At 39.0% G+C, this 21,380-nt stretch overlaps 1 protein-coding gene across 1 annotated transcript in view; it reads right to left on the reverse strand.

The window, feature by feature from the left end:
* Window positions 1–21,380, reverse strand: part of Mib1 (MIB E3 ubiquitin protein ligase 1) — a 112,439-nt gene that overhangs the window by 78,178 nt on the left and 12,881 nt on the right. The window contains exons 2-4 of the mRNA XM_075969299.1: window positions 10,865–11,036; window positions 8,919–9,048; window positions 1,680–1,784 (exon numbers count right to left, since the gene is read on the reverse strand). Coding sequence (XP_075825414.1) covers window positions 1,680–1,784; window positions 8,919–9,048; window positions 10,865–11,036 — 407 coding nt within the window. The remainder of the gene's footprint in view (window positions 1–1,679; window positions 1,785–8,918; window positions 9,049–10,864; window positions 11,037–21,380) is intronic.

Consider the following 21,380-nt stretch of genomic DNA (forward strand, 5'->3'; position numbering starts at 1 on the left):
GGTGACACAGAAACCTTGTCTCGAAAAAACAAAGAAAAAAATGAAAAATAAAAAAATAAAGCATTTGTTTAAGTTCACACTGGCTTTCATACATAAACGAAATATATAAAAGAGACATTTGGCTATTTTTCTGCTCTCCAAATGGAAGACAAAGACAGTTGAGGAAAGAAACAAAGAATTCTCTGGGCTGGGGAAACAGTTCACTGCTGGGCACTTGCCTAGCATGCACAAAACCCCAGTATCACAATTAAAATATGTTGGGGAATATTATTTTAAAGGTGTGTAATTGTTGTTTATGTTGCATTTGTCTAACTCTGTAAAACTGTGGTTCTTTGCCTGTCTAAACACCTGAAGGTTCCAATAAAGAGCTGGATGGCCAATAGTGAGGCAGAAGCAAGGATAGGCGGGGCTGGCAAGCAGAGAGTAAAATAAAAAGAACAAGAGAATAAGGAAAGGAGGACGTCAGAGGCCAGCCACCCTGCCAGCCATGAAGTAAGAGTGAAAGATTTACAGAAGAGAAAGATAAAAGTCCAGAGGCAAAAGATAGATGGGATAATTTAAGAAAAGCTGAATGGAAACAAGCCAACCTAAGGCTGGACATTTATAAGTAATAATAAGCTTTCGTGTGTGATTTATTTGGGAGCTGTGTGGTGGATCCCTCAAAAAGCCAAAAGAGTAAAACATTACACAACAAAACTATAATAATAATTCCTTAAATTGGAACATATTTATAACTGAAATGTTATTAAAGAAATTTGCATTTGAAAATAAACAATAAGGCTAGATATGGTGCCCACATCTTTAATCCCAGCACTTAGGAGGCTGAGTGAGACAGATCTCTCTGAGTTCAAGGCCAGTCTAGTGAGTTACACAGTGAGACCCTGTAACAAAATAAAGTTAGTATTTGAACAATGGTCCATGAAATACAGAAATATAAAGCAATCTATTGACTAAACCTAAGTTATTCTCCACTAGGTATTTCCAAATCTATTGCTTTCTTGTTTTATCTTCTTTTTATTTTTTGAGACAGTCTCATTATGTGCCCAAACTGGCCATGAACTTAAGATCCCCTTTCCTCCACTTCTGGAGTGCTGGGATTGTGCATACAAGATCACATTTAATCATCAACTCTGCATTCTAATAAAACTACAAGAGGGGTTGGGGAGATGCTCAGTGATTAAGAGCAACTGACTTTTTCTTCCAGAGAATCAGAATTAATTCCCACCACCCACACAGGAGCTCACAACTATCTGTAACTCCATTTCCAGGGGGACCCAACACCCATGGTAAAACATCAATGCATTTAAATAAAAACTTTTAAAAAAAAACAACTTCCTTAAAAATAATTTATACTTTTTATCAGCTACCACAGCATAGAATACAAAACCCACCTCATGTTAATACTAGCATCCAAATCTACTCCAAAGAACAGTTCTATAGATGACTATAATTTTTTTTTTTTAGATTTCAAAAGCTAAATCCACTAGACATTCACTATGGCAAACGCATATCTGCTATTAGGCAGTTTATACACACAGAGTCTGAGTCAGGTCTGAGGAGCTGAAACCCTCACACCACAGATGTTCTTCCTGCTGCAGATGCATGGCTCAGACACGAGCAGAATCACACACAGGATGGGCACCAGTTCCCACCCGGGCCCGCCCACCATCACTACTCACCATGCCCTCAAAGCCAACTCTGTAAAGGTTCTTAGCACCATTATCCCAGAGAACGTACGCTGCACTGTGTGGGCTTGATGCACTCCAGTCTTGGATTTCCGTTACCTAACAAAATTTAGGGGGGAAAACTTTTTATAAAAAAATAGAAAGAAGAAGCCAGGCAGCAGAAACACACGCCTTTAATCCCAGCACTTGGGAGGCATAGGCAGGAGGACTTCTGTGAGTTCAAGGCTAGCCTGGTCTACCAAGCAAGTTCCAGGATAGCCAGAGCTGTGCAGAAAAACCCTGTCTCAAAAGAGCAAACAAAAGAAAAGGTTAGCTGCTTTAATTATACTGAAATCTTAAAAATCTTTTCATCTATCAACCTATATAACAAATATCAATAAAAATACCTATTTGCCAAATATGTTACTTTTAGCATCGTTAAATTATCAATAAAGTTCTACTTTTCCAGAATTATAAGTTTTATTAAGATAGAATATCCTTGAGTAGCCCATCCTCACCTCAAACTCTAAAGTCTCCTATCTCAGCCTCCCAAGAGACAGAACTGCTGGATGTGTGTAGCACCAAATCCAGCTTCTGTTAATGTTTGTGCTGGTTTTTCTCCTTAGCCCTGGGCTTCTCTATATGCTGGGCAAGCACTCTACCACTGAGTTTATCCCCAGCCTGGTGTTGTGACTATTGTTTGAGGGAAGGGGTGTTGAGACAAGCTGTCAGAACACAACCCAGGAGACCTCAAACTTCCTGTTTAAATTATGGGGTTATATCCCCACACCTGACCTTACCTGAGAGTTATGAAGTACATTCTAATATCACTGTAGAAATTTTTAACTAGGAGGCAAAGAAATTAGGCTAATAGGTTATCAGAAAATGAATAATGCAAATTTTAAAATCCTTTAAGAACAAAGCTTACTCTTTTTAGCCAATTATCCAATACATAATTTGAAATCTTTAAGCATGAATCTAAACAACTGAAGATAAACCCGTTTTCTAGTCAGCTACAAGATGACAAACCCAGAGTTGTTAAGAATGTCAGTGGCATTGAGCTGCTCAAGAAAACAGGCTACTCCAGCTAGAACAGCGTGCTATGGTGGGCACAGACATAATGCCACACCCACAAACAAACTGATACTTGAAACTTACCTGGGTAAACTCCAACTTGTTCTCTCTTTCCTCTCCCTGTTCTCTACCACAAACACACGTGCCCATGCATTCATGTATTGGTTGCCTAATAATCCTTAAGGCTGAGAGTCAAGTGCACAAAGTAACACACAGTAACGAAGCTGGCACTCCCACTGTCTACACCTAAGAACAGAGCTGCTCACATACAACCCAGATGACTTTGTAACACACAGTAACACACAGTAACGAAGCTGGCACTCCCACTGTCTACACCTAAGAACAGAGCTGCTCACATACAACCCAAATGACTTTGCTCCACTCAAACACTCACATACACCAGCATCTCACAAACATAAAGAGTAACCCAGACTATATTACTTTTCTTTGTTTTGTTTTGTTTTGTTTTGTTTCAAGACAGGGTTTCTCTGTATAACAAATCGAGTTTACTTGGAAATAACTCTTGTAGATCAGGCTAACCTCAGTCAGGCAGGTGATCCACTTGCCTCTGTCTCCCAAGTGTTGGGATTAAAGGTATGCATCACCACCACCCAGTCGACTACTATTCATTCCTTAAAGTAAAAGTACATATTGAACTTTTTTTCTTCTTTGTACTGAAGAAATAGTTTCATTGGGTAGGTATTTGGCAGTGCTTTTGTACAAATAAAATGATTTCATTTACTTAATTAACCATTTGAGAAATGTTTCAAATTACTAATAAGGCCATATAACAAAATATGCATACTTTTAAGAATAAAAAAGAAATGAACTCTCTTATAATTATTCTACTACCTTTAAAAATGAATGTCATAAGAACACATAAGACCTATTAGACAAGAACTATAAGCCTTTGAAGAAAGAAATTGAAGAAGACACCAGAAAATGGAAGGACCTCCCTTGCTCTTGGATTGGGAGGATCAACATAGTAAAAATGGCAATTCTACCAAAAGCAATCTATAGATTCAATGCAATCCCCATCAAAATCCCATCAAAATTCTTCACAGATCTGGAGAAGACAATAATCAACTTTATATGGAAGAACAAAAAACCCAGGATAGCCAGAACAATCTTATACAATAAAGGATTGTCTGGAGGCATTACCATCCCTGACTTCAAACTCTATTACAGAGCTACAGTGATGAAAACAGTGTGGTACTGGCATAAAAACAGAGAAGTCGACCAATGGAATCGAATAGAAGACCCTGACTTTAACCCACAAACCTATGAGCACCTGATTTTCGATAAAGGAGCTAAAAGTATACAATGGAAGAAAGAAAGCATCTTCAACAAATGGTGCTGGCAAAACTGGATGTCAATCTGTAAAAGAATGAAAATAGATCCATATCTATCACCATGCACAAAACTCAAGTCCAAATGGATTAAGACCTCAATATCAGTCCGAACACACTGAACCTGATAGAAGAGGAAGTGGGAAGTACTCTACAGCACATGGGCACAGGAGACCACTTCTTACGTATAACCCCAGCAGCTCAGACACTAAGGGCATCATTGAATAAATGGGACCTCCTGAGGCTGAGAAGCTTCTGTAAAGCAAAGGACACTGTCACTAAGACAAAAAGGCAACCCACTTACTGGAAGAAGATTTTCACCAACCCCGCAACTGACAAAGGTCTGATCTCCAAAACATATAAAGAAATCAAGAAACTAGACCGTAAAAGGCTAATCAATCCAATTATAAAATGGGGCACTGAGCTGAACAGAGAATTCTCAACAGAAGAACTTCAAATGGCCAAAAGACACTTAAGGTCATGCTCAACTTCCATAGCGATCAGGGAAATGCAAATCAAGACAACTTTAAGATACCATCTTACACCTGTCAGAATGGCTAAAATAAAAAACACCAATGATAGCCTTTGCTGGAGAGGTTGTGGAGAAAGGGGTACACTCACCCATTGCTGGTGGGAATGCAAACTTGTGCAACCACTCTGGAAAGCAGTGTTTCGGTTTCTCAGGAAATTCGGAATCAACCTACCCCTGGATCCAGCAATACCACTCTTGGGAATATACCCAAGAGAGGCCCTATCATACAACAAAAGTATATGCTCAACTATGTTCATGGCAGCATTGTTTGTAATAGCCAGAACCTGGAAACAACCTAGATGCCCTTCAACGGAAGAATGGATGAAGAAAGTATGAAATATATATATATTAGAGTATTACTCAGCAGTAAAAAACAAGGACTTCTTGAATTTTGCATACAAATGGATGGAAATAGAAAACACTATCCTGAGTGAGGTAAGCCAGACCCAAAAAGAGGAACATGGGATGTACTCACTCATATTTGGTTTCTAGCCATAAATAAAGGACATTGAGCTTATAATGCATGTTCCTAGAGAAGCTAAATAAGAAGGTGAACCCAAAGAAAAACATATAGACATCCTCCTGGGTATTAACCTTCATCAGGCGATGAAAGGAGACAGAGACAGAGTCCCACATTGGAGCACCAGACTACAACCCCAAGGTCCAAATCAGGAGCAAAAGGAGAGAGAGCACGAGCAAGGAACTCAGGACCGCGAGGGGTGCACCCACACACTGAGACAATGGGGATGTTCTATCGGGAACTCACCAAGGCCAGCTGGCCTGGGTCTGAAAAAGCATGGGATAAATCCGGACTAGCTGAACATAGAGGACAATGAGGAATACTGAGAACTCAAGAACAATCGCAGTGGGTTTTTGATCCTACTGCACGTACTGGCTTTGGGGGAGCCTAGGCAGTTTGGATGCTCACCTTAGGAGACCTGGATAGAGGTGGGCGGTCCTTGGGCTTCCCACAGGTCAGGGAACCCTGATTGCTCTTCGAGCAGATGAGAGAGGGGGACTTGATCGGGGGAGGGGGAGGGAAATGGGAGGCGGTTGCGGGGAGGAGGCAGAAATCCTTAATAAATAAATAAATTAAAAAAAAAAAGAACCGTTAGGGTTCAAGCCAGATGGAGTCCCACTGAGAAGAGGTGGACAGCAGCTCCCACCCTTAACAAAGACGCTATCTGCAATTAATACCTTCTGGGTAAAGAGAATTTTCGGCAGCACAGTGTCCCTGAGCATATAAGCCACAGAAAATGTCACTGAATAGGGTCTATCAACCACACTCCAGAGCAGGACTCATGCCCACATGAAACAAACTCAATGGTATTTTTGTGGACTTTTAAATTTCATTTTACTTAATTTTGGCATTTTTTTGTCTTATTGGTCTCTCGCTTGATTGTTTTGATTTACATTTTTGTGTTTCTTGGTTGTTGTTTTTTTTTTTGAAAGAAAGAGAGAGAAAGAATATAAAGTGGGGTGGGTAGGGAGGTGGGAGGGATCTGGGAAGAGTTTGGGGAAGGGAAAAATTATCAAAATATACTGTATGAACTTTTTTTTCCAATAAAAAATAATAAAATAAAAAAAATTAAAAAAAATGAATGTCATAGCAGTGATAGCAGACGCCTTTAATCCCAGCACTCAGGAGGCAGAAGCAGGCAAATCTCAGTGAGTTCGAGGCCAGCCCGGTCTACAAAACAAGATCAGGACAGCCAGGACAGTTACACTGAGAAACTCATCTTGAAATCTATGGCATTTAATATTTACTCCAAGTTCTCATTAGAGCAATAAGACAACAAAAGAAGATCAGGGGATACAAATTGTAAAGAAGTCAAACTTTTGCTATTTGCTGATGATACGACAGTATACATAAGTGACTCCAAACATTTTTACCACGGAACTCCTACAGCTGATAAACACCTTCAGTAACATAGCAGGATACAAGATTAACTCAAAAAAAAAAATCAGTATCCCTCTTAGATACAGATGATAAATGGGCTGAAAAAGAAATTGGGGCAACATCACCCTTCACAATAGTCACAAACAACATAAAGTACCTTGGGATAACTCTAACCAAACAAGTGAATGACCTAACAAGAACTTTAAAGTCAGTGAAGAAAGAAACTAATTAAAATATCAGAAAATGGAAAGACCTCCCATTTAACGTAGTAAAAAATGGCAATTTTACCAAAAGCAATCTACAGATTCAATGCAACAGCCATTAAAATCCCAACAGAATTCTTTACAGACCTTGAAAGAACATTACTCACCTTCATATGGAAAACCAAAAAGCCCAAGATAGCAAAAAAAAAATCCTGTACAATAAAGAAACTTCTGGAGGCATCACCATCCCTGACTTCAAACACTATTATAGAGTTACATTAATAAAAACAGCTTGGTATTGGCACAAAAAAAGACGGTGGCCCAATGGAATTGAATCGAAGACCCTGATATTAATCCACAGACCTATGAACACCTGATTTTTGAAAAAGACACTAAAAAAATAAAATAGAAAAAAAAGCAAATTCAACAAATGGTGCTGGCATATCTAGATATCAACATGTAGAAGAATGCAAATAGATTCATATCTACCACCATTCACAAAACTCAAGTCTAAATGGATCAAAGACCTCAACAAAAACCAATTACAATGAATCTCATAGAAGAGAAAGTGGGAAGTATACTTGAACGCACTGGCAAGGGAACCACTTCCTAAATATAACACCAGTAGCACAGACACTGAGAGAAACGACCTCCTGAAACTGAGAAGCTTCTGTAAGGCAAAAGACACAGTCAAGAAGACAAAATGGCAGCCCTCAGAATGGGAAAGATCTTCAACCTCACATCTGACAGAGGGCTGATCTCCAAATTATACAAAGAACTCAAGAAACTAAAGATCAAAATACCAAATAATCCAATTTAAAAATGGGGTACTAATCTAAACAGAGAATTCTCAACAGAAGAAACTCAAGTAGCTAAAAGACACTTAAGGAATTACTCAACATCCTTAGCCATCAGGAATGCAAATCAAAACAACTCTGTGATTCCATCTTAGCCCCAACAGAATGGCTAGGGTCAAGAACAATGGTGACAGCTTATGCTGGAGAGGATGTGGGGTAAGGAAAACACTCTTCCATTGATGGTGGGAGTGCAAACTTGTACAGTTATTTTGGAAATCAGTATGGCAAGTTAGGGTTAGGGTTAGGAACAATCTACCTCAAGATCTAGCAATACCACTCTTAGGCATATACCCAAAAGAGGTATGCAAGATCATGTGCTCAACTATGTTCACAGCAGCATTATTCGTAATAGGCAGTCCTGGAAACAACCTAGATGCCCCTCGACTAAGGAATACATAAGGAAAATGTGGCAAATTTACACAATGGAGTACTACTCTGTGGCAAAAACCATCTTGAAATATGCAGGCAAATAAATGGAGTGGGAAAAAAAACATCCTGAGTGATGTAACCCACAGCCAGATAGACAAATATGGCATGTACTCACTCATAAGTGCATATTAGGCATAAAGCAAAGGACAACCAGACTACAGCCCACAACCCCAGACACGCTAAGTAACAAAGAGGACCCTAAGAGAGACATACATGGATCTGCCCAACAAGGGGAAATAGACATGATCTCCTAAGACCTTTATCCAATGACTGAGGGAAGCAGATGCAGAGAGGCAGATGCAGAGTGCTTAGCTGTGCAACTAACCACTGGACAGAGCTCCCGAGTCCTGTTGAAGAGAGGGAGGAGCGGTAACAAGAGCAAAGGGGTCAAGTCCATGATGGGGACACCCACAGAAATAACAGACCTCAACTAGTGGGTGCTCACTGACTCTGGACAGACAACCAGGAAATCTGCATAAGACTGATCTAGGGCCCCTGAAAGCAGGCGGCAGTGGGGATGGATTGGCAGTTTGTGGGGCCACTGGTATGGGGACCAGGAGTTATCCCTAACGAATGATCTGGCTTTTTGGAGCCCATTTCCTACGAAGAGAAACCCTGCTTAACCTAGACACAAGAGGAAGGGCCTTGGTCCTGCCTCAATGTAGTGATGTGACAGAATCTGTTGATCCCATAGGAGGCCTTACCTGAGGAGCAGCAGATGAGGGCTGGGGACAGGGGTAAGTGGGAGAGTAGGAAGAGGGGAGGGAGAGGGAACTGGGATTAGTACGTAAAATACACACACACACATACACACACACACACACACACACACACACACACACACACACACACAAAGAAATCTCAACTCTCAACATTCTAGAATACATGGTCAATTTTTAAAAGTCCATACCTTTCCTCTACGCCCATTGCCCCCATCTTGATCTTCCCACTGCCAGTCCACTCCTCGTACCACTCTGGCACCTGCAAAGATTCCTCTGGCTGTAATCTTCTTAGATTTTCTACGAGACTCTAACAGAACCCTAAAAATAAAAGAAGTTTTGTTTTCACATTTTATAAAACTGAGAAATAGTAACTTATATGTAAAAATGTATATTTAAAAAAAGCCTTTACATGGGGAAAGTATTAGCTCCTTATAAAGACAACATTAAACTGCCCATTTTACAACTGAGGAATCAACACATGAAAAAAGGTTTTGCTCAGGTTCGTAAAAATATATAAAGCAATGGAATCAGAAAAAGCACCTAGCACCACCACTTCAGGCTATGTCTCTAAGTGTACTCTGTCAGGGCCTGCTGAACACAGCATCTCAGATGAGCTGCAAACCACACACTTAGCTGTGATTTAGGGCAAACAGCTAGTGGCAGCATTTTGGTCACCTCAAAAGTATGATCTCTCTACAAAGAACAATAGACCTCTGCTTCTTCCAAATGTCAAGAACAACAAGATGGGTTCAGAATGGGGGTGGGGACATCTTTAAGAATCTGTGAAAAGTGAGCAATGAATTAAACTGAATCTGAGGCCAGGTTTGACTACACCGTACTGTCTCTGTAGTATTGCACACTTAGAAGCATTTACAAACCTTGGGAAAGATTTCACTCTATTTGAGCCAGCTGCCCCCTTACTCATCTACATCCTTTTTACTCAGATTTTAGACTTTTGCTTTTTAAATGTAATCTTATTATTATACTCATTTTTTAAAATCTATTTATCATTCCTTAATTTTAATTTTAAGCAAAACCAAGAATTTTTTTTCCCAAAATACTCAGTGTGAGTGGCAGGACCATGATCTGAAGTGAGATGCTGTGACTCAAAACTCCTTCCCGATTGCCCCAAGTTGTGGCTCTCTCACTAGCTGCACACTTACTCAAGTGCAGTATCCTATCTATACGAGAAGACTCCACTACCTAAAATTCCACACCCACCTCATCAATCCTAAGACTTAAGACATTATCCTGTCCAAAACATCACGATTTTCATTCATGATCATCATTCCTCTTAAATTATAAACTCCTTAAGAAAACTACCTACAAATTACAAATACAGTAGCTGCCGCATAGGCTCTCTCTCTGTGTATATGCATTCACATATGCATGTGTCTGTGTGTACAGGTGTGCATGTATACGTGAGAAGGTTAGATGCCAATGTTGGGTGTCACTCAATCACTTTTCCACCTTACTTTTTGAAAAGATCTCTCACCGAACCTGGAGTTCAATGTTCAGCTAGACAGACTAGCCAGAGCTCCAAGTATCCTTCCGTCTGCCTCTCCAGCACTGGCTATAAAAATGTGTCACATGCCTAGCTTTCCATGGGTGCTGGGTATTCAAACATAGCTCCCCAAGTTTATGAAGCAAGCACTTTACCATCTGAGCCATATCTCAAGTCTTTATCCATAATAAACGCCTGCTGACTCAACCAGTAGGCCATAGTGTTCATTGAATAGAATTAAAACAAAGGGTATAATAAGAAAATTATTCAATTTTTTTTGGAGGGGGCATATATTTCCCACTGTTCAGCAATGTCAAGCTCCACACTAGAGAAAAAATAGCCAAGATTATCTTATAAAAAAATCAGTAATTGGAGGTCAATCTGGACTACATACTGAGTTCAAGGTCAACCAGAGCTCTACAATGACACCCTGTCTTTAAAAAAAGAAACAAGAGAGAAACCCACATACAATAAAATTTTACCTTCACAGAGTCACTAACAAATCGACAAGTTCAATCCAAGTCTAGCCTGCTATTCATTTTCCCTAAAACTAAATCTAAATTATCAAAAGCTACTTCCTAATCCTACTTTAAAGTTAATAGGAAAAAAGGAAAAACTTGTTTCCCTTACCGTTCACTTCCTGGTGTAGTGATCCTATAAAAGCGATGCCTTAAGTGGTGCTTATCTCCATGATAACAAACGGTGCACAAATCATAATTTGTACACTCTGCACATTTCCATCGAATGCCAATGATTGGTTGTTGGCGGCAAGTATCACACATAGTTCCATCATGCTTGATGCCTATGGAAACAGTCACATGCTTAGGTTACTCTCAAGTACTTATTTGCACACTACTGTGTTGGGGAAAACACAACAGCATATTACAGGTTATTTTAACAAAGGATGGGAAAAACACAACACATCTAATTTCAAGGTGACAGATCTGAATTACTTTGATCAATGTAAATCATAAACTAAACATGTTTTCTACTCTCATTTCATTAGTAAAACACAAACAAGTATTATTTGTCTAGCTCTCATCCATAAATGAAAATCTAGGCTTAACACAAATACAATCTTCTCCCAAATCTAAGCATTTCTGACTATAAAAACTCACAATCACAAGCTGGTTAAAGTACTTACTGTGCGAGGATGAAGACCAAGGCTCAGATATGCAGAACCCATATAATGCCAGGTGGGCTGCCTGCCTGTTATCTCTAGCACTCAGAGATAGGCACAGAGTAAGATGGCTGGCTACACGAGCCTTTATCAGTTGAGCTCTGAATTCAGTTCAGATATTCTGCCCCAATGAGTGAACAGCACACACAGTGTCAACCTCGGGTCTCCACATGCACAAACATTTGTGTGCCCACACACCTGCAAACATGCATGATACAAACATACATACACACACGCGCACACACACGAAGGAAAAAAACCCTTTAGGACTGTTGAGCCTACTGCAACCTATTGTCCAGGTAAATAATTACTCCAAAAGAAATGGACTTTTATCTTCGGGGTCTCATAGAAACAAACCACCCATATACTTAATAAGTGCTCAGTACTAAGTGTTTTCCCTATAAACACTAAATTTTAGAAAACTATTAGCTAAGGGTGGGATGGTGATACATCCTATTATACCAGCACTTAAGAGATAGAGGGAAGGACTCAGGAAGGAATTCACTGTCATCCTTGATACTTCAGCAGCTCAGAATGCTTGCCACCAAGCCTTACCACCCGAGTTCCATATTCAAGACCCACATGTACGCAGGATGAAAACAACTCTCCCAGGCTGTCTTCTGACCTCCACACACTCTCTAAGGCACATGTGAACCTACACATACAAACTCAGTAAAGAGAAAATAGGAAGATTAGCAACTGGTGTTAAGGGCTGGCTCAGAGGTTAAGAACATAAACTGTGCTTCAAAGGAAGCAATCTCAGTTCCCAGTACCCACATCAAGACAGCTCAGCACCATGGGATCCAGCATCCTTTTCTGGGTTCTATAGGACACATACTCCACACATGCCAACACACAATTAAAAATCTTTAAATGGAAACCAACACTATGGCGCGTGTTCCTCCCTTCAAGGAAGAACTTGTTACCTACTTGTAACCTCCCCCACTGCTCACATAGGAATGAAACAGACACTCCAAGACCATGACAAATTATAGAAAGCAACTTTCGGATTGGGGCAGGTCTCCTTTATTATCTTTGATGATGCTATCACTAGTGGTTCAGTAAGCTGAAACCAAAATGTTTTAAGTGGTACGTGACTTGTGACACCAGTGCCACCACTTTACAACCACATCCTAGCAACCCAACTCACTTTAAGCTATAAACTAGCTCAAACTATCTTTGTGTCCTCATATAAAAAGTTAAACACATTTCAAATTAGAGGCAGGCAGAGAAGAAGGTGGGATTTAGATGAACTAAGAATAACCATGCTAAAGATTCCCAGTAGATAACATGGAAATCTCTTACTTTGTATTTTAACTTAGGGAACTTACCAAAATTAAAGGGGAAAAAAAAGAGGTCTTTTAACTCGGAAACTTTCAGCCTCCTTTGATGAAGACGCAATGTTCTTTGGTGGTGAGGCAGTATGTTCTAAAAGTTCTATGTGCTGTGTGAGCAACACCAGAGGACAAAAATAGTAACATTATCACTAAGTTCTAAAAGAACTAGTAACTACTGCTACTAGTAGTAACTAGTAACTACTTCCTAAAAAGGAAGAGAGTGTATTATTCATTTTCTATACCCAAATAACCAAGCTCCAAACGAGGAGCTGAACTCAAGTACAAACCTGTGTTTGAGCCAAAGTAAAGTTGGGTGAAAGTGGAAAAAGAAAACACACACTAACAGTTAACTGGGGTGCCTACTGGACAACCCAAGACTGTACCAGCATCAAATATGCTTCGTGTTCAACCCTTCAGTCTCCTACAAATCTCTGAGAGTGGACATCAGAGTCTACAAACTCATCCAGAATTATTTTTAACAAGTGTATTCATGAGTACTCATGTGTTCATGTGTGTGCATGCTTAGAAGTCTTCCTCGGGAGTATCATCCACCTCCTTTGAGACATGTCTCTCGATGGCCTGAAACACACCAGTTAGACTAGACTGACTAACCAGCAAGCCCCAGTCTCTGGAATTACAAGCACTAATGGCTTTTGACATGGCTTCCAGATAGAATTCAGGCATTCATGCTTGAGAGGCAAGTTCTTTACAGACTGTGATGGTTTGAATGAAAATGGCCCCATAGGCTCAGGTGTCATTACATGAAAGGATTAGGACATATGGCCTTGTTGGAGTAAGTGTAGCCTTGCTGTAGGAACTGTGTCACTGGGGGTGGGCTTTGAGGTTTCAGAAGCTCAAGCCAGGCCCAGTGGCTCACACTCCAAGACCAGCTGCCTTCAAATCCAGATAAAGAACTGTCAGCTAATTCTCTAGCACCAAGTCTGCTTATATGTTGCCACGCTTCCTGCCATGACAATAAAAGACTAAACCTCTGAACCAGCAAGCCAGCCCTAACTAAATGTTTTCCTTTGTGAGAGTTGCCATGATCATGGTGTCTGTTCATGGCAATAGAAGCCCTAACTAAGACACTGACTGAGGTAATTCCTTTCCTACTCTTTATTATTTTTCCTCCTAGTGGAAGCAGGCAGGTATTCAAATATCACTCTTTCCATAATGTCAAGAGATGATAGAGTCCCAGTACTTAAAGGGCAGAGGCAGGAGGGCTGAATTCGAGCCCAGCCTAGTCTACATAGGAAGAACTTATCTCAAAAAAGAAAAGAGATGGAAGAAAGGGAGGAAAGCTATCAACCAAAGCCAATAATAATTCTCTAGATAGGGCAGGGCTAAGGTTATACCTCAGTAGCAGAGCATAAAGTATCTATGCAGCCAACTGCCAGCACCAAAACAAGTTAGAATAAGCAAGGGAAGGGTTTCAAAGAAATGATAGGTAAGTAAGCCTCTCAAAGAAAGGAAGACGTCACAGAAGAGCAAGCACAAGAGGCTTCATACCTTAGCAGGACCATAAAATATAATCAAAGGCCTATAAATAATTACAATTAGACTGGGGACTGACAAGTTCAGACATGGTTTCTGACCTATATATTTATAGTGTTATATTAAATGATTAAAAACGTTTGTATGTAATTTAAGATCCTAATCCTATAATGTACTAGTTACACAAAACTGTAAAATATGCTAGGTTCAATATTGTCACCTGAAAACTGAGAAAACACTTACTTTCAAATGGAGGCCAAAGCAATACAGTGATGAACTTTAAGAGCTTTAATAAGTATTCACTACATGTACTAGGTCCTCTACACGAACAACTTAGTGATCAAAATTACATATCCTACTGGTCAAATTCTATTCTTTAAATAGTGAAAGAACTTTTAAAGTGCCCAATTCTTCAGATGATATTCAATATTTAAAATCTCCAATTCCTCACAGAGTATTTGATCATTCATGTGTGAATTAAGCCCATTTTCTCCCCAAAGCTCTGGTATTTATCTTTCCGGTTCCTTTCGATTGTTTTCACCCCAAAGCTGCCAAGGAAAACAGCTCTCCAGGCTGGTAGATAACCCACCTACCACTTCCCACCAGCAAGTTAAGTCTGACTCTATCAATCATGAAAGTAACCATTACCATAGATCTCTAGTCTAAGTGGAACGTAAACTGAAATCTGAAACCACAAAAGCATCACTACACAACTTAAATCTATCAATGTACACATTATTACATCCTTCAGCCACTGAGTGTGCATCAAACGGCTGAACTGCAACTGTCATCTACTCCTTCCATCTGGGGTCATAAAGGAATTCAGAGCAAAAGGGTTGGCTCTTTTCTTTAATCACAGAATGATTTAGCATGGGAAAGCATGAAAATAATCCTTAAATTGGACAAAATGTTTGTAATCATCCCTTTGATTATCAAGAATGCATTATATATAGAGAAAAAGATATAGATATATAAAACTATACTATGTTTTAATCACCAAATAACCAAGGGTATAAAATATTTATTTTATAACAATAATCCTGTAATTACTTCTATTGTCATTCCTACCAAAAGTTCACAAAGTAAAAACATATTTTCTCATAAATTTTATCAAGTAGATTCTTAAGTTCATCAACAAATAAGTGTTTTTAAAGGATGATAATTATCTGATACAGAACAATGAAAATGATCCTTCAGCTTTCCTAAAATAGAAATTTTTGTAGAAATGCCAAGAATCACAACATATCTTATGAATTTTTAAAAATACAGAGGCCTGTGAGATGGCTCAGTGGATAAAAGTGCTTGCCACCAGGCCTGATGACATCTCTAAGTTAGATCAGTGGATCTCACATAGTGGAAAGAGCGAAACAACTCCATAAGCTGTTCTTGGACCTCCGTAAATACATAATAAATAAATGTGATTTTTTTTAAAAAGCAGGAAAGAAAAAAATCACAGATTTTGATACTGAAATCACTGCATAATCTGTTTTACATATGAATCATACTAATTATATTTCTAAAGAACTGGAATTTTTTTTAATGAGGGAATGTAACAACCTGTATTTTCAAAATATGACCACACTGATCTAGATGTCAGCCCATGTGCTCCTAGTAACAGACACTGACTCTCCACCATGAAAAGTGGGTTCCACTTCCCTCCTCAGAAAGAACACTGTCTAACATCTGATGTTGATAGGTCACGAAAGCCTACGCAGATGTCAGCGGTGGTCCCTTTCTGGTCTGAAGCTCAAGTCTGTCTGCAATGCAGCAAGCCAACACCTGGGGACAGAGCTACAGAGAAACACCCAAGAATCCCTGAGTACACCCAGACTCCCAACTAAAGCTTCAAATGCTTTAAAGTGAAGACAGGACATTTTTGTGCTGGCTCCAAATTTCTGACCTATAGGAGCCAACATATAAATCATTTTGCATATGGCATTTGGGTTATCTGTTAGGTAACCATTGTAAGTGTAACAAAGAAAATAAAAAATGCTTTGTTGTTACAGTTTTCCTACAATACAATATACCAAAAATAACGAACTAAATGTGACTTCAAAAGAGAAAGAAAAACATCATAAAAGTAGTTTAACACCGTGGGCCTGAGAATGTAGGTAATTATCAAAAGTTTCGATTTTAAGGTCTTTCTAGCATGAAACAAATATCAGAAGCTACATGTGGAGTGACGCACACATTTGTACATAAGTATTAGAGGGCTTCCCCAGCTCTTTGTACAGACGCTGAAAATCCAGACGCAGGCCCTCCTGCTGGCACAGAGAATACTTGACTCACTGAACTATTTCCCTAGCTCCCACATTCTGTTATTTCTGTTTCTAAATTACTTAAGTTTTCATTAGAAGAATATTAGTAATTTTATAATTTGAGAGGAAAAACAATTTTATTATTCCTTAAACCAGCATAGTTTAAAACTAATATTGCAAAGTTGGGGTGTGCATACACCATAATCCCAGCACATACACACACAGGTAGAGTGAGGAAGACTGTCACATGTTCTGGACCAGCCAGGGCTACAGATTCCATTGTCTCAATGATCAAAAATAAATAAAAAATTAGGAGTGAAAAAAATAAAAATACTATTCCAGGTTTATCAGCTATGTCAAAAAAGTCAGTAGATACTAATGAGAGAAAAACACAGACACAGTCTCTACTGAAGACACCTGGAAAAGGTTTTAATTCATTTGAGACTTTGATCCTGCTTTCAAAATCTTTTTAAGGCCCAAATATACTCAACTATTTGTATAAAGGCAAAAATGTAAAAGATGCTGAAAATATGGGGCTATATGTACACAAACTATATTAGCCCACAAAGGAAATTTTATAGTTAAAACACAAAATGTCACCATCGTAAAAATATTTTATCAGTTTACCTAGTTCACAAATATCTACAATGAAACATTCTACTTTTAAAAATTACACAATATACCTACACAGACAAACTAGAAAGAAAATTACACAAATATGCCATAGAACTGCCCTTTGCAGTTTCCCCAAGAATCTATACTGAGCATGTGTTAAAACTCCAAGAGCTGTAATAACAGGACACTTAACAACGAAACTATATGCACCAGATATGCTGGATGTCTCACTTAAAATCTTACATTAGTAAGAGGGCACATAGCTGCTACTGAGATTTTTTTAACCCTTACACTGAGTTCTGTCTGTTTATGTGGACACTGCCATTCCCCACAATTCTACCCACACCACACAACAATCTCTATCTCATTGCAGAAAAGCCGACCAAAATTCTTGTCTCATTGGTACCAGTAATAGTGAACACCCACAAAATGGCCATGTTTCTGAACAAGCCAGAGTAGACCTCCAAGTAGTCCATTATCCCAAAAGTAAAAGCACAATGACCCATTCAACACCCCTTTGAACTGACTGTGCAGCTGATGAAGCAGCTAAACAAAGGGGATAAGAAAAATTCTATCCTTAAGCCCCCACTTAATAAAAAGCAGTTTGTAACTACTCCTTATCTTTGTATTTTTCATCTCTAAGTTCATTTTCTACAAAATACAATGAAAACATTTATGAACTCATAAACTATATACAGGCACACACAATGACAACCGACATTAAAAGGGGGGAGCAACCTTCTACAATTTATAACCCATGGTTTTAAAGAATACTTCAGGAAAACCACCAATGCACACAAATGCACATCTAAATCCTTTCTTGGTTCCCACAGTTCAAGTACCAACAAAGCCACTGAACAGCTGTGAAACAGACCAGCACTGAGCGTTAGAAAAAGAGAAAACAAGCAAGCCTCCCACTACCACCACTGGCACTGTAGGACTTATAGTGAGAATGCAACTGGCTTTAAAACAAAAGCTGGGGGTTAAAGAAAACCTAAAACAGGACAATGGGCAACATTTCCCTGATCCCTTAGGATCCTAAGCTCCCCCAATGAATTCTCATCTAAAACTGTAAACTCCAGCAGAGTTCCCTAGCTAAACCTATTAGTGCTTCTTCTCTGTGCTGCTGCATGTTGCATTACCCTGGAGAGTTAGCTAATGCTCTTTTTCCCAAGCTTTATGAAGACACCTGCCACCATTAAATGAACTACCAGATGAAAGCTTTGACCCGTTCCACTAAAATTCAAATGACCATCTGCTGCTTTCACAGTGTCTCTCCTAAGTTCACAGAGTTTATAAAGCTAACAACATTTTGTTGGAAAATATTTAGAAAGAGTACGGCATGTTAGTAAGATCAATAATCAAAAATAAAAATAAATAAGTTCTTAAGAGAACCAGTTTAAAAAAAATTCACAAAGCACTGCTTAAGGTTAAATGTAAAAACCTATAAAGAGAAAGACAAGAGAACTGGAGTTTCCCTACAAGCAGTTATGTGTGTGAAGCAAATGCACAGTGAGACAAGAATGTATAAATCAGGAAACTTGATGTAACAGCAAATAAAAAATAAACATTTGCTGATGAACAAGAAAATAGGAGTACGTAGTAAACACACACCAGAACATAAGAAGTGGGTCAGCCAAAGTGTTGTGAACAAGCCATCATGCAGCTACAAACAGAGAAACAGTACATAAGCACAAAGACACAAGGAAAGGAAAGAAATTCGTTTTCAATAATTACCTTCAAAGAGGGCAATGCAACAAGAGACGAATGCACAGGTACGCAAATTGGCAAAACGGCCTCTAGATGACGTTAATGTACTAATTATGTATTTAGATATCTTAAGTTTTATGTAATAAATTCCAAAACTTTTTAGAAATAAAAACAAATAGCCCCAGTAAATTAGCACGGTATCTAGCAATCCATGAAATTCTGTCCAAACTAAAAGATTTCTAACGTCAAGGTGGGTGTAGAGGCACACACTTGTGATTCCCAACACTCAGGAGGATCTCTTTGAGTTCAAGGCCAGCTTAGTCTACACACATAGTTCAGGGACAGCTACTTAGACAGACTATGTCTCAAAACAACACCCACACCCACAAAGATTTTTAACATAAAAAATAATTAAAAAGTCAATAACCATTACTCAAACATAATTAACTGTTGGGGCATAACTGTTGCCATCATCAATCCAAGAGTTCTACGCTTCATGGACTCATGAAACTTTCCAATGTGACAGAAAGGGTTAGTCACCTAGAGTCTGTGGATGAAAACTCCGGAAAAGCACCTGTATCTTCAGAGACTGACTGACCAGGACTTCAGTACTGTGGAGGGACTACCATGTGTCAGGTCCAGTGGCTAATTACATTCCTTGCCTGCCACTGGGTCAGAACTCACATCCTGTGACGTGTAGATAGAAACCTGCCGGAATCTCTTACTTAGACAGCTCACTTCCACCAACCTAAGAATGTCAATAGCATCTTGGACCTATAGAAAAACTCCCCCATCTTGCCACCTCTCTGATGTATTCACCAATGTACTTTAAACTTGCATAATTTATGACTTTCTCTGTTTTATAAAACTAAAATTTCATGAAATTGCTTCCATGTTGGAACCTGGAATATGGAACAACCTAAATCTGTGTTCCCAGGTCACAGTCACTAAAAATGGAGATAAGTTTATTCACTGCAGAATAAACCATCTCTTATTCCCTTTAAGAGGAGAGCTGTGGTTACTCTGTATACATATCTACACTATAATTAAAATTCTTTTTTGCTTTTTTAATTGTTTTTATTGAGCTATGTATTTTTCTCCACTCCTCTCCCTTTTACCTTCTCCCATGATCCCAACATTCCCTATTTACTATTTTTCTACTTCCCACATTGATTAGAATAATTAAAATTCTGAGTATAGATGGAAGTTTCTGCCCTGTCTGGTCCCGCAGCCATTCAGTCCCAACAAAACAAACAGAGGCTTGTATTAATTATAAACTGGTTGGCCTATTAGCTAAGGCTTGTTATTAACTAGCTCTTACAACTTAAATTAACCCATAACTCGTCTATGTTTGTAAACAGAGACTGCTCAATCGTTTCTCAGCTGCCCAGACCCAAATAATCACACAGAAACTATATTATTTACAACACTGCTTGGCCAATGATTTAGGCATATTCCTAGCTAGTTCTTACATCTTAAATTAACCCATTTCTATTAACCTGTGGCTTACTGGAAAGGTTCCAGAGCGTCTTTCTCCTTCGGCAGCTACATGGCATTTCTTTGACTCCACCTACTCTCACTCTGTTTGGTTTTCTCATCTAGTTCTATTCTGCCCTGCCATAGGCTGAAGCAGCTTCTTTATTAACCAATGGTAGTAAAACATATTCACAGCATACAGAGGGGAATTCCACGTCATATGTTAGCCACATAGGTTGGTATATTTTATCAATGAAGCATTCTCATCTTGCTTCCTGTGTCTGGCCGGTGACCAAAGACTGAGCCTTTCCTCTTCCCAGAATCCTCATAGTCTGGTTGCCCCACCTATACTTCCTGCATGGCTACCGGCCAATAAGCATTTTATTAAACCAATACAAATGAGAAATTTTTACAGGGTATAAGAGCATTATCACACAGCAACTGAGAGCAAGGACTTTATGACCTACCAACTGTATTTTCTACATTTCTTCTCACTCTTGAGAAGTGCTAAATTAGTTAAAATATCAGTTGTTAAGAAGAGCCACTATTTTACCAAGCCTGGTGTTCTACATACATTTCCTTAACTTTCCCAACAATCCTAAAATAGGTATTATCCCATTTTTACAGATGAAGAAATTGAGGCTCAGAGAAGTAATTTGCCTAGAGTGACATGCTCAACACCAAATCCATATGTGACTGGTTACAAGGATTACCTCTTGACAAGTTGTATTCTAAAAGTTGCCATTTGCCCACGTGGTACTGACTTCTTTTAAGAATGATGCTGTATCTAGGGTATGTTTCCCATTTGATCTACTGAACTCAAGATGTAAGCTATTAAATTGCAACAGTAAAATAAATCCCAAAGGAAATAACTTTAAATATTTAAAAGATTGCTGGGGGGCTGGAGAGATGGCTCAGAGGTTAAGAGCACTGACTGCTCTTCCAGAGGTCCTGAGTTCAATTCCCAGAAACCACATGGTGGCTCACAACCATCTGTAATGAGATCTGGTGCCCTCTTCTGGCCTGCAGGCATACATGCAGACAGAACACTGTATATAAATATAAATAAATAAATA

This window comes from Microtus pennsylvanicus, chromosome 4 (genome assembly GCF_037038515.1).
Source record: "Microtus pennsylvanicus isolate mMicPen1 chromosome 4, mMicPen1.hap1, whole genome shotgun sequence".
Taxonomy (NCBI): domain Eukaryota; kingdom Metazoa; phylum Chordata; class Mammalia; order Rodentia; family Cricetidae; genus Microtus; species Microtus pennsylvanicus.